This window comes from Echeneis naucrates, chromosome 8 (assembly GCF_900963305.1).
Source record: "Echeneis naucrates chromosome 8, fEcheNa1.1, whole genome shotgun sequence".
Taxonomy (NCBI): domain Eukaryota; kingdom Metazoa; phylum Chordata; class Actinopteri; order Carangiformes; family Echeneidae; genus Echeneis; species Echeneis naucrates.
The window spans coordinates 5394440-5407602 of record NC_042518.1 but is presented as its reverse complement, the minus strand read 5'-3'; the positions used below and the strand labels follow the sequence as shown (position 1 = coordinate 5407602).

The 13163-nt window shown below is 41.9% G+C and overlaps 2 protein-coding genes across 2 annotated transcripts; both read right to left on the bottom strand.

The window, feature by feature from the left end:
* Positions 1-6534: 6534 nt before the first annotated feature.
* On the bottom strand, positions 6535-8197 carry apnl (actinoporin-like protein). The gene is made up of 3 exons (XM_029508991.1): positions 8081-8197; positions 7532-7657; positions 6535-7398 (listed from the first exon to the last, which is right to left on the bottom strand). Exons 2-3 carry the CDS (start codon positions 7633-7635, stop codon positions 6942-6944), a joined length of 561 nt encoding a protein of 186 aa, XP_029364851.1. The 5' UTR covers positions 7636-7657; positions 8081-8197; the 3' UTR covers positions 6535-6941.
* Positions 8198-8857: 660 nt separating this feature from the next.
* Positions 8858-11209, bottom strand: LOC115047521 (bryoporin). Its single transcript, XM_029508500.1, has 3 exons — positions 11051-11209; positions 10556-10664; positions 8858-9576 (listed from the first exon to the last, which is right to left on the bottom strand). The coding sequence occupies exons 2-3, from the start codon at positions 10657-10659 to the stop codon at positions 9147-9149; spliced, it is 534 nt and encodes a 177-aa protein (XP_029364360.1). The 5' UTR covers positions 10660-10664; positions 11051-11209; the 3' UTR covers positions 8858-9146.
* Positions 11210-13163: the final 1954 nt, after the last annotated feature.

Below are 13163 nucleotides of genomic sequence, written 5' to 3'. Positions count from 1 at the left end.
ATCTATTTTAAACTTTTATTTGTTTCAGTTTTGGAAAAGTGGCACAATTTAAAATCAACCAAGAGATTGTTAGATTTTGTGCTGAGTAATCCTGAGATTGTATTCCGCTGTGTACAGCATGAGGCCAATAGCTTATTACAACCCCCCAGTTATGCCTCTGCACAATTACATAACACTTCAAGAGGCCTCTGTCTGGATTTAAAAAAAGTTGATTTGACCATCCTCCCACACAGGCGCTGATTATATTGACATGATCTGACACTAAAGTGGGGTGACTGGGGACTGCCCTGCCCCGGGGAGGAAAAATATTACTTTGAATCTGACAAGATCCATTTCTAATGAAAATTATAAATGGATGACTAACAAAAGGAGACAGGAAATAAGTGGGGAAACATAACAAACTGCAGATGCTTGCACACAACTGCACTCCATTGTGCCATTAATCAATTAATCTCCAGCCATGTTCTTGTGGCATCATTTAAAAAATTGCTGACGAGGTTCATTTGATTCCAATCTTGTATCGCAATGGCAAGGGAAGAAGATCTAAGTGACTTTGAAAGAGGATTCATTGCTGAGACACAGATGGCAGGAGGAGCTTCAGTCACAAAGGCGGCTCAACTCAGGAAGAGTGACCAAGGGGCATGTTCATTGACATCCATGGGAAAGACATCAGTAAAAAAGGGTCAGAAGTGACAGTGACGGACCGCCAGCAGCGTCCATTTGATGCCTGTGATGTATCAGTGCGATATTTAAGGGAAAACAAAGGTGGCTGGGAATGTCAACGCAGGTTATGATCACGCTGCGGCACAAGAACTATCTGTCAACTATTACAAGGAAATTTTAGTAGGACTGCAATGCTCAAGTCCAATATACATGACAATAGTCTCCCTGTTGTGTGTGTGTGTCACTGTGAGTGACTTGCCTGGCTGCCTGCCACAGTATCTTTGTTCAACTTCCACAGGGAGCGATTTTAATTAAGCTCACTTTATTTTTTTATATCGTGCCGCCATAGATACATGAATACGTATTTATAGAACTGAGGAAAAATCCTGTACAGTGTTTACAAAGTACAAAAGACTTTAAATCATCTGTGCAGTGCTGATCTTATCAGCAGGCCTCACCTGAGTGTCCACCTCCAGGGTGTTGGGCATCGGCTCCAGGTCCTCTCACTGCGGGATCTGATTAGTGCTACATCCTCAAGATCTGGCAGAGGAGTCGGAAGGATGGCAGGCAAGGGCATCTCTGCAGCAACTGCAGGTTCCGTTGGCAGCGCTCGCTGCTGGGGAATTTGGCATTATAAGGCAGCTAAGGGCGTCAGCTCCGCTGCTTCACATGAAGGAGCAGTGGGCAGCATCAATGACAGCAGGTCAACTTTCACAGCTGGCAAGAGAAAGACACTTTCCTGCAGCGGCCATTGCCAAGTTATTGACGAGTTTTTGGGATGTAATTCTATTTATAGATGTATTTATTCATAAAAATCTGTTTGCGTTATGTTTTTCTCACCAAATACTCAACTGGAGCCTTTGAACTTTGGAGCTTTGCCAAACTTGGCGAAAATTAAAAGATTGCAGTCACTGACGCGAGTCATTTGCTGTGACATGAGTAATTAGTTTTTTGTGTGAGAACTGAGCATCTGGCCCTGCTGTGTCAGACCTGAACCTTCAGCTGGATGACACTGAGCTGGCAGCACGCGACGGTTCATTCAAGTAGTACTGACATCCGAACTGAACTTAATCGATCAGTCAGAATAAATGTAAAGAATTGCAGGGCATAAACAACCGTGCTCCATATCCTTATGAGCATTTGAATGAAAAGAGGGAGAACTATCGTGCCGCGGCGATGGGATGGGAGAGGAGCAGGGCCCCGAACCAAATGAAAGCCAAAAGCATTGGCTCAATACAGATCCTGAGAGATTTATTTATGAAAAAGAAAACCCAAAGTGAAGTAGCAGTTTGTCACACAGCCCAAACTCGCTCACCTCCTGCCTCACCACCTCATCAGTCACAATCTCCTGCACCTGGCCTCCCTAGCTGAAGCTCCTCTCCGCTCCTCAGCCAGCCAGTATTTTAACAGCCCAGATCCTCACAGACACTGCCAGGGTCTCGTCAAGCCATGCACAACTCTCCAGCACTCTTTTCTGGACCGTCCCTGGCCATGTCCCCTCGTCTCTGCCGCGCTATCTGCCCCTGACTGTGAACTCTGCCAGTGTGGCTCCAGGTTCTGGTCACTCCGGCCCTTCTCGGAGGAATTGCCTGCTACGTGAGACTTTGTTCCTGCTGCCGCCTGCCGACAAACTGCCCCGTGGCTGACGAGTATTACCACTGGATTCACATCCTGACTAATCTCTGAACACTGAGAAAGTTCTCATGGATTGTTATTCAGCTGCTGCGAGGATTTGAATAAAGACTAAATAAAGACTGACGGATTTGAATTATTGCTATGCACCTGCTGCTGTGCTGCTCTCGTCCTGCTTAAACCTGTGACACAGGTGAAGAATATGTGTACAGAATATCACCTGAGTTTAAGAAAAGTGGGCACAGCAGAAATTATGTGGAGGTTCACTTATAGACAAACGCATCACCGCTGAAGACTTACTGCTGGGTTTGTACTCACCGTGTCCTGGCGTTGCAGTTTTTGACCACATGGGGGCTGCAGCAACAAACCTTGAGCACAGAAATCACAGACAGATATTCTCACATTTTGTTGAAATGACAGACAAAATGTCAAAACGCAGTGAGAAACATTACCATCCATTTGTGTTTGTTTCTGTTCCTGTTTTTTTTTGTTTTTTTTTGTTCACCTGGTATGTCCTATGTTAAATTTAAGCTCTTATTTTGGTCACCGCTCAATTCTGAGGGAAATAATTAGCTCTGCTAAATGCTCCAAGTTGTTTTGTGGTTTCGTCTGTAGCTTGTTTGGTTCTGAGCTGCGAGTCGGTCAGATGCTACACAGTAGACAGCCAGTAAACCAAAACAGAGCAGAAAACTGCAGATTCATCACTTTAAATACATTTATCAGAAAGGGAAATGCAAATGTTTGTATGATACTACAAACACAGCATTTATTCTAAGAGTCACTAGAATTTACATTTACAGGGAAACATGGGGGGAGCTCAGTCTCTTGTGGTCATGAAGGAGTGCTGAAAAGAGCATTTTGAGTTTCCACCCTCCAGTCATCCGTATGGTTACATGATACACATCTGTGTCACTCTGCATGCTGAGAAGGTTCAAAATAACAAACTAACATGATGAGACAATTTCCAACGCCTGCCAGAAGTAACATGACCTCTGACCCTCACATCTCATCTGAAAGGATTTACGAACCGTCTGAGAAACACGACGCGCAGAAGATTTGAAAAAGGAAAACAAACAGGAAGAACAATGTAGCTACAGCTTGGCTTAAAAATATCTGACTTTATTGTTTTACCCTTGTCAACTCTCTGGGGGGGGGGGGGGCAACTGAGACTGAGGCCTGTAATTGAGCTCTGATGACGATGGGTGGGGGGGGGGTGTGCCGCAGGCGCCTGTTGCCACCCTGACTCACATCAGGGCAGACAGAGGGAACTGTCCAAGAGTACCAGGCCCAGCTGGATGTCAGTACATGTTTGGAGCCAGGGACAACAGAAGAAGACACGGGGGTGGGCCACATTCATAGTTTGCATGTTATGAGTGACTTTTTGAGGACACAAAGACAAGTTTTCTTCTTTAAAACAAGCCCTACAATGAAACATATAGATCATAGTTTAGTGCCGTTGTTGCGACTGCGCGAAGCCTCAAAATTATTTCGAAGAATGTTTTAGAAATAGCTGATAGGCGTGAAATAATGTGAGTGCGCGATGTATCAGAGGGGGGCCTCTAGATGGCAGTCTTTGAGAGCTTATTCTGTAACAGGAGGTACTCAAAAATGCCACTTTCTCTTTCTTCACTCTGAGAACGGTGTATGAATTGCGTTGCTGTTTGCACCGTGGTCACATGTATGCAGTCGGCTGAGGCTGTAAAAGGGGCTGCAGTTCACTCTTAAACCTCAGGCAAATTAAGTTCATTTCATGATTCTGTTTGGTTACTCCCAGTTTGAGTCAACATACAATACAGTCCTCGTGCACTGTGGGATTAGTTTGAAAGCAAACAGAACGGGGAAGAAATTCAATCAACCTTGGAAGGTGAACCTTTCATGCAAATACATTTTATGATCTGACTCTCCGAAGTAAAGCCCTCTGAGCTTTGTGACGGCTGGCCTGGCAACGGTGAGAGTCTGACGCAACCACGGTACGATCTGGAGAACAGATAATGATGATAGCACAGAGAGGAAAAGCTCAATTAATGTATGATGTATAACTCCGTGTTTCTTTTCTACTTGTTTTTGTTCATAGAATGTAAAGAAAAGAAACAGTAAAACAGAGCGTATTCATTTAATATTAAAAAAGTATTTTTGCTGTGAAAGGCTCTGACAGAGTTAAAGGTTTTCATGATTTTCTCCCATTCACCTCTGCTCATCTTGCATTGAGTTTAAGGTAAGCTTTGCTGTTGTTTCAGTGTGATCACCTGATTTCTTTCACATGAAAAGATGTGCCAGTACGGATGGCGCACGTTCACTTATCCACCTCCGTTTCCTTTTGGAAACATCCTGGAAGGATTCTGAGAAAAGCTTTCACGAAGAGAAACAGCCAGATTCACTCGCGTTTACCAGCGAGTAGCATCAGTTTTTAAATCCACCAATGCTGAGCTTCTTATGTTTATCTACAGAGGAAAATACAGTTTTCACATATCTTTTGTTTCCTGTTTAAGAAGTCTAATCCCACGGTATTCTTGAATTACTTTTTTTTTCTCCAGACTCAAATACAAATCACATAATGCACAAAAGCATTTATTTGATATAAAACATCCGTATCTGTATGCACAGGTGCAAATGTACCTTGCACTCACAGATGCTCATCACAAATGATTGCAAACACGCACACTGTACCTACCAGTGAACACACAAACACATGCAGTCAACAATAATTCAAGATGTGAGAGAAGAGTTATGTACAGGTATAGTAAACATAGAGATGACACTGAAAGGAGCAATTTCAAAGGAATGTGAAGGAATTTATCCCATTTTAAAGCCCCGACTTTGTATAACTCTTGGTTACGCATATGTTTATAGGGACAGTGTGTCATTTTTCCAATCCACCACCTGACAATGCTTCAGAGATTAGGACTAAACAGGCCTGGTTTATACCTTTATATTATGTACGGCTTTTATGTAAATGCAACGGTGTCAGTGAACAAAAACCTTTGATCTGGGGTTCTTTGTGGATGGAACAGTTAATGCCACAAAAGCATCGTGGATCTGTTGGGAAAACAGATTCAGAAAACGCAGTGTTGCGATTGTAAATAGAATCCAGGACCCTGACAACTTCGCCTGCGATGTAAATGAAGAACTGATATTCAGCCTCCAGCCACACAACCCACATTTCCCCGAGGTTAATGACTGTATTCAGACAGAATTGGTTGTGCCATCATGGCAAAAAATGACTTCTTCAGCTGTAATATTAACACATCAAGACTGTCATTTGTGACCAATTAAAGAGTTATAGAGCCATTAGTAGTGAATTGCTGGGCAGTCTTTATAATAGGGTCGTCACCTAAAGCCACGCCTGTGCCGTTCACTGCTGCCTCATAATGGCAACCAAGATCGCAATCGCAAGACAATAAAGTGCGTTTGATAATCTTTCTCCCCGAGTTTATTGGTCCATAAAAAATGAAGCAGAGATTTTCTTCTGATGAATATCCACACAGTTTTTACTGGTCACCTCTGGTTGTGTCAGGACAGCGACACAAGCACTTAAATCTGCCTTTAGCTTAAAAATATGGGCACAAATACTTTTCCACTGGATGTCTTAGAAGTGATTTTGACGAATCAATCAACCAAGAATGACCCCTTTCTTTAATAAACAACTTTTTTTTCCTATTTTATTTTGAAGATCTCTTCGGTCTATTGTGTTCTTAATGCTACATTCCACAAATGCGTGTTTAGTGGCAGATTATATACATAAAATGAAAACGAGGGAATATAACTAAATTTACCCCATCCTAGGAACACAGCAGAGATCTAAGAACTGCAAGTATTAATAACTTATCAACGAATACTGAAGTTGACGATGTTGTGACCAATGTGGAAACCGTTGTGTTCGATATTTGCTTTGGAGACCATTTTAAGGATGATAGCTGTTTTGATGTAAAACATGGTCAGTGTACAGATTGTACAGTGTTTTGAAGACAGCATAAATGATGAGTGATTTTTTTTATTCTTTTTTTTGGTAACATGAGAAAGGGTGTGTCCCAATACTGTGGTCATGCAGCCCCAGTGGAAAAAAACTGCATCCTTTTGTTTCTCTCCAGTATCAGGGTTTTTATGAATCTATTGAAAACACAGTAAAAGCTTGGTTTGTGTCGAAGAAAAGCAGCAAACAACGTGAGTTGTATTAAAAAATGTTATTATTCAGTTCTAAGCACCGTTCTAAACTCAATCGACAGAAAACTCAAACACAAATGGCTTCAGCAAAAAGGTTTATTTTATTCCTCAGACTACAGTGTCAAGGTAAATACAGACACGCTCTCAGTGTGTTTTATTAAACCGTGTGCTCTCATCCTCCAGTGAGTCAGGCTTTGATTTCCATTTCTAAAGATGCCATTTTAAAACTGAATGCTATTGAAACAGACAGAAGCCTCAGCCATAAAAGGGGATAGTGCTGCCTGGATTTATAACAAATTAAACTCTGATCTTAAGCAGATTTATGGAAACATAATACCCAGGTATGCAGGCACATGTCAGCAGCAGTGCGTCTGTTTAATCATGCATGATGACAGTGTTTGAAAATCTCCCGGGTAAACGCTCAAGACGGAAAAATGAATTCTGCTGTCGCTAAGCATGATGGAAATACTGGTCAGAAGGGGTCTCTAGCACGCCTGCTGACCCATAGGTATGAAAAGTTTATCCCACACCTCCACCTTCATGATGGCTCTGCCAAGGGGACTCATGGTGGCCTTAATATCTAGGTAGTTGCCCACGTGATTGATTCCTGAGCCATTGGCTTCCTCCCTGACAAAACCATGCTCCTGCTGCTTCTTCTCATAGTACATTTCTTTGAACAAATCTTTGTCACAGTTACGGCCCTTTTTGTAGATGCCCACTGCAAACCAGTTCTTGTACAGATTATAGTCCCAGGGGACTGAAAACATGATGGCCAGTGTTTCGATGTAGTCATTCTGCGACCGCTCGAAGAGGTCGTAGGTCAGCACACCGACACTGCCGGTCGCTTTGCCACCAGACTTGGTGAAAGTGCAGACCTCTGTCTTGAGTGGGCGCACCGTGGGTTGAGGTGGGTTGTAGGTTTCTCCATTGTCAAGGTACACCCTAACCAAAAACACAAAACAGATTAGTTTTTGTTTGTTTTTTTTTTTTTTTTTGAGGTGGGATGGGGTCTAAATGATGGATTTCATACTGTTCAAGTCTGGAAAAACAGGATTCCAGCAGAGTCAGCGCTTACCTGGGGTTGATGAGGCAGTAGTTGTTAGTGACGTTTGAGATTTCAATCGTCACACTTCTCTTGCTGCTCACATCGGCTGCTACAGCTTCAGCTGACTCTGACATGTTGCAATGGCCGTGAGATCCGCTTGTAAAATAAAGGTAATTAATTTGCCAACCTGCTGAATCGGACAACTTTTGCAGCTGTGACTAGCACTTCCTCACCGGCACATGAAGAGGCCATGAAAAATCATATTCATTACAATGTAGACTACCCTGCTGACCTCTGCTCTGCCGAGAAGCTGAATTGGTATTACGCTGACCTTCAAAAGTACACAAAGACTATGAATGATGCATTTCATAGGCAAATGAGATTTCAAACAGCTGCGGATTCATTAGAGTGTACCTTCAATCACAGCTAGAATGGATTTCAAGTGAAAACACTACAGAAAATGATTATCCCTTCTATCAACGGAAAGATGATACAAATCAAACTTCTACATATCTGACTTTTAAGTCAATAAGCTGCAATCTGTGCTGTCTCGATTCTAATCAAAGGTTTTTGACTTACCTGCTGAGAACCTCAGTTGGTGCTCCCAAATTCCACAATGTGAAAATTTATCCGAAAGGGTGGTGCCTGAAGTTTTTTTTTTTTTTTTTTTTTTTTTTTTAACAAGGATGCATGCTACCACTCAGCACGCCCTCCCAAACGTAACTCAACCCCAGACAGATAGAGCACGCCCTCCTTAGGCAGGCCCTCCTTCAGCATACAGTTATCATCTAATCTAGGTTGATATGAGAACAACAATCATTTCCCACTCTCGGATAAAACAGCCACACCCTCGCATGTGGAAAAGTTGAACAGTTTCCTATCGGAGCGTGACCTGTTACGTTAGCTGGGCTCATTCATTATCTCCTACAGAATGGTGGGTACGTGGATGTATCGCTGTCTCACTGACTCAGGTAGTTTGGAAATATCATTCCTGTGGTATTGTGTAACCACCAAAAAAAAAAAAAAACTCACAAACCCACTAACTATTGAGCAAGCTGAGACAGACATGTCTGAAGCTCCTTTTTCTCGCATTCTTTCTTTTGTTGAGCCTCCTTCGTTACAAATACCTCACAAAATCCACCCAAATCCGGTGCATGACAGAGCAACGCGGAGCCAAGAAAGAACAACATTGTTATCGAGCCGATTAAAAAAACATCTATGAAGATATTCCATCTGTTGCCACTCATTAGAATCAGATGGATCCAGCTAAGAAATTAGAAAATGATCACTGTTCATCAGTAATAATAAAAGAATGCCGAGTGAAAACATGTCCCACAAACACAAAGCAACACAAGCAGCAGGTTAGGATAATTTATTATCATTATCAAAGAAAAAGGGTGTGTACCATGTACATAGACCCAAGGACTAAGCTAATGGAGAATCAATGAGCTGGCTGTCAGATATTGATATCTTTCAGCGGATACAAAGCAGTAATGACAGCCATATCAGTTTTCCTCTTCTCTGCACGACAACAAGAAACAATAGTCGAATCAAATGATGTTAACTATTTTATGTTTATTATTTATTCTGTGGAGACAAAAGCACCAAAGTACAAATAAGGAGATCAACAGCACAGTCTTCTGCACTAACGACCCATTTTATCATAGAGCTCCACTTTAACGATGGCCTTGCCGATAGTTGACATCGTAGCCCTCAGATCAACATATGTTCCTTTATATTCCAGCCCAGAGCCGCTTCCTTCAGAGCGCACAAAGTTGCTGAGGTCTTTCCCATCATACATCTGGTCGTACAGATGCTTGTCACAGGCGCGGGATTGCTCAACCACCCCCACGGCCAGCCGGTTCTTGTACAGGTTGTGGTCAAAGGGCACAGAGAACATGATGGCCATGCGCTCGGAGCAAACGCGGCTCTGCATATGGAACAGGTCGTAGGTCAGCAGGCCGACAGCGCCCGTGGCGGTGTTGTCATCCTTTGTGAAGGAGCACACTTCGGTCTTGGTGGTGCGAACCGTTGGCTGCGGCGGGTGGTGACTGAAGCCACTGGACATGTACACCCTACATAGGCGAGGGAGTGACAAACCATCAGCATCGCTATTAATCAGCTGACAACTTTTATGTCACCCTTCCTGGACTCTGGATGAAAAAAGGCAGTTTTGGAAGTTTGGTGGAGATTGTCAGTGCACTTTTTGAGTGTTGGGCTTTCCGGGGGTGAAACATCTTATGCTGATGGATGGAGTGTGACTGTGCAAGTGCTGCTGTGGACTTCTAAGCAACAGTGACTGTACCTGCATGCGATGTGCAATGAGGCGTTGTGTGTCACTGCGTGATGGATAGGTGGATGTTCTAAGTAAAGTGATGTTACACATGAAACCCACCCATCCAAGATATGGTCTGTCCTGCCACAGCTAGATAAATGTGGACAAATCCCAAAAGACCCGAGGAATTTGTATTTTCTTATTGTTTTAATATCCCTTTTCCCTTCCCTAATTAGAGCTGGCATCAAATGTTGAGGAATAGATTCGGCAGTAGAATAAAACAAAATAATTATAGACAGTACAGAGGCATTTCATTATGAATATCACTGGGCCTTCCTTCTAATTATATACAGCATAACTGCATCAAATTAATAAAAGATATACTGAGAGCTCTTTTTCCATTACCATTGAAAACAGTTGTGGATATTACATTCATCTTATGCTATTATAGTATCAAGACGTTGATTTGGAAAAATCCTGAGCATACACTGGGATCATGAGGAAAGAAACATTGGAGTATTGAATATTCAGCCTCCAGTTTAGGGAGAAAAAATAACTTTTGCTGATGTTTTTTAGAAGCTGCAAATGGGGAGGGGGGCTAATTACGGGAGTGTTGATGAATCATAGAAGCAGCAGAGTAAACAGTAAATACTGTTTTCTGTATTATCTTAATAAAGCCATAACTGTTCTCATTTTTGCACAGTAAAGAAAATCATCCATTCAATCATCATCCATTCAACTTCAGTCTTACTTACTTATATTAAGATTTGTAGACTTACTTGGGGTTGATGAGACAGTAGCTACCGCTGACATTTGTTATTTCTATGGTGCAGTTTCTGTTGGTGGTGAGTGTGACTGACACCGCCTCTGCTGTTTCTGGCATGTTGACTGCAGGAGGAAAAGGACTAAAAGCTTAGAGGGGTGCATCGGCAAAGAGGTCACCGTTCAGCAGGTAAAAAAGACTATTTTATAGAACATGACGTGAAGAGAAGAGACATTATGTAGGTCACACTTCAATTTGGGTCAGACGAATAACCTAAACTTTCATTTGTTTAAAAAAAAAAAAGAAAAAAAAAAAAAAAGAAAGTCACTCCCAAAGGTAGCTGGATTTCTTCTAACTAAGACAATAAAGTAATTGACCAATACATGCTGTGTGTATAAAATGTGTACACAACTTAACTAAGCGAGAACTGACGAAAAGACTTTCTACAGGGAGAACCAAGACATAAATGAGATTAATTTCCCTAAGAGTAAGTAAGAATAATTATATTCACCTTTTTGGAGTTAAACACTTGGGGTGTGCTATACGGCAGCGTTGAGTCTCTTTTCTCTGATTGTGCAGAGAGGTGGAGAGAAAGCGAGACGACACACTCGCTCGTGTGATGACGCCTCTGTGGTGCTTGTTCCAGCCAAGCACAGGCGTGTCCCACCATGAAGGGAACATACAGTCGGTCCACAGATAAATGGAAAATTCTGTCTCGAAAGGAACCCGTCCGGGCTGATTAATGCCAAATTATCTGAATATATAGTTGTGATTATTATGAATGAAAATGAGTTGAATTATTAAACTAGCTAATCAATACGCATTTTTTCCATTTCAGAGCATTTGTCTTCACATCGTACATGGTTGGGATTAATATTGCCTTTGCATCCTGAAGGATTAAGGACTAAAGGGGATCATTTCACTCAAATACAACTTTACGCACAAGTGTTACATTTCTTTTCTTGTTCTTCAGTTATTTTATTAATCCAATTGACTTGATTCAATAAAGCCACCTCTTTGCTCCAATGGGACTCTCCTGAGCTCTGAAAATGGGTCTCATCAAAGGTCCTTATGGAGCATTTCACGTTCTAACTTGTTTAGAGTAAAACTCCCACCTCCCAAGTATTGCTCAACCGATTCTTGTTGTTCTTGCAGGTGATGGCTGGCGACATCTATGTCTGAAAACCCACTGTCACAAATTTCAACACACTGTCTGACTCTCAAGAATTCTTTTGCTGCCGACTTGGCTCCCACTAGAGTATGAAATAGAAGGAGAGACACTCCCTTCTTCCGTGTAGCGCACAAAAACAATGTATTATGCAACACAGTATGATACAGTGCAGTGATATATTCTCCCAAATATTATAGGTCCCGTGGGGCCTCCCAATTAACTATGTTTTGCAAACTCTGTGCGTTTTGAGATGTGTTGATTATTCCACCAGCCCAATTCAAGAAATATCATGGCAGCTGTTCTCTTACATACATCAGGCGCCTGGAACTTGATTTAAATCCTTCAACTTCAGTGCTTGAAGTCACCAGATGGCACCAAACGTGCATTTGCAAAAATACATTTGCACTACACAGAACGTGTCAGTAAATGTTTGCTATCTGATGGTTAGCCAGTGATCATGGCAGAAAATCTCTGGCAAATGTTACACATTCAGCATGCCCTTCATTACGTCCAGTGAATAGAGCACAGCTGCATCCAAGCAGTCATAGGTTCAATAATTTATGTCCTGAGCGGTTTCTCTTTCTTGGTCTTGCTTGGAAAGTAATAAAACAGAGTTTTTATATAAAAAGCCAACCATGAAAGCTGAGTTTGTAATGTTTTGCCTGAAAAAAAAAAAAGAAAAAGTGGGTAAGAAATCTTTAATCTCATCATATAAATGTTAATCACATAACTATTACTTCAGTAAATACACTCGGAGTCTGACCAGAGTCTGGGATGTCCCAGTGCTGCTTTGGCAAGACCTCTGCTTTGCTGCCACCCTCAGGGCAGACTTCAGATCTTTACATCTGATTTTTTCATGTGCTGGTGTTAATAATAACATTTCTTGATCACATAGCTACGTTTTAGATCTGTTTCGGTTCACATTAGAGTCAGCAGAGGGGTCTATTTGATGACTATTAGAGTTTGCCACAGTGACGGTGCATCACTGACATAATGCAGTCCTTAGCCCTGAAAACCAAACTTTATCCGTCACAAATGAGTAACTAATTGTACCACTAACTCCCAACTGCCCCAAGCCATTAAGTCCAATCTTTACCCTAAACCAGCATTTAATCTTGTGGGGGCCGACAGATTTTTTTGGAGAGCAAGACGCTGGACCACATAAGTGTGCTCCAAGTCATCCTTTGGACTTTTATCCAAAGGATGATTTATTTAACCCAGCGAGTGACATTATGATAATGAAATGATTTACAATAAACCCAGATGGATCAAAATATCCTCATCACAATAGTGTTCACATTTCTGAGAAAAGTAACTAAGAGGCAATTACGACGGTGACAAAAAGGGCAGAATATCAGTCATTTCTATTCATAGGTTGCTAAGGCTTTTAAAGTGTTAGAATCACAGAGATCAATGTTTGATGGAGACGAACACAAATTTAATTACACCGGTC

Excerpts from the sequence above, each read along its gene's own strand:
- apnl (XM_029508991.1), bottom strand. The coding sequence starts at position 7,635 with ATGTCAGAGTCAGCTGAAGCTGTAGCAGCCGATGTGAGCAGCAAGAGA. Across the intron at positions 7,399-7,531 it reads TACTGCCTCATCAACCCCAG|GGTGTACCTTGACAATGGAG; the intron begins GTAAGCGCTGAC and ends GTTTTTGGTTAG.
- LOC115047521 (XM_029508500.1), bottom strand. The coding sequence starts at position 10,659 with ATGCCAGAAACAGCAGAGGCGGTGTCAGTCACACTCACCACCAACAGA. Across the intron at positions 9,577-10,555 it reads TACTGTCTCATCAACCCCAA|GGTGTACATGTCCAGTGGCT; the intron begins GTAAGTCTACAA and ends TCGCCTATGTAG.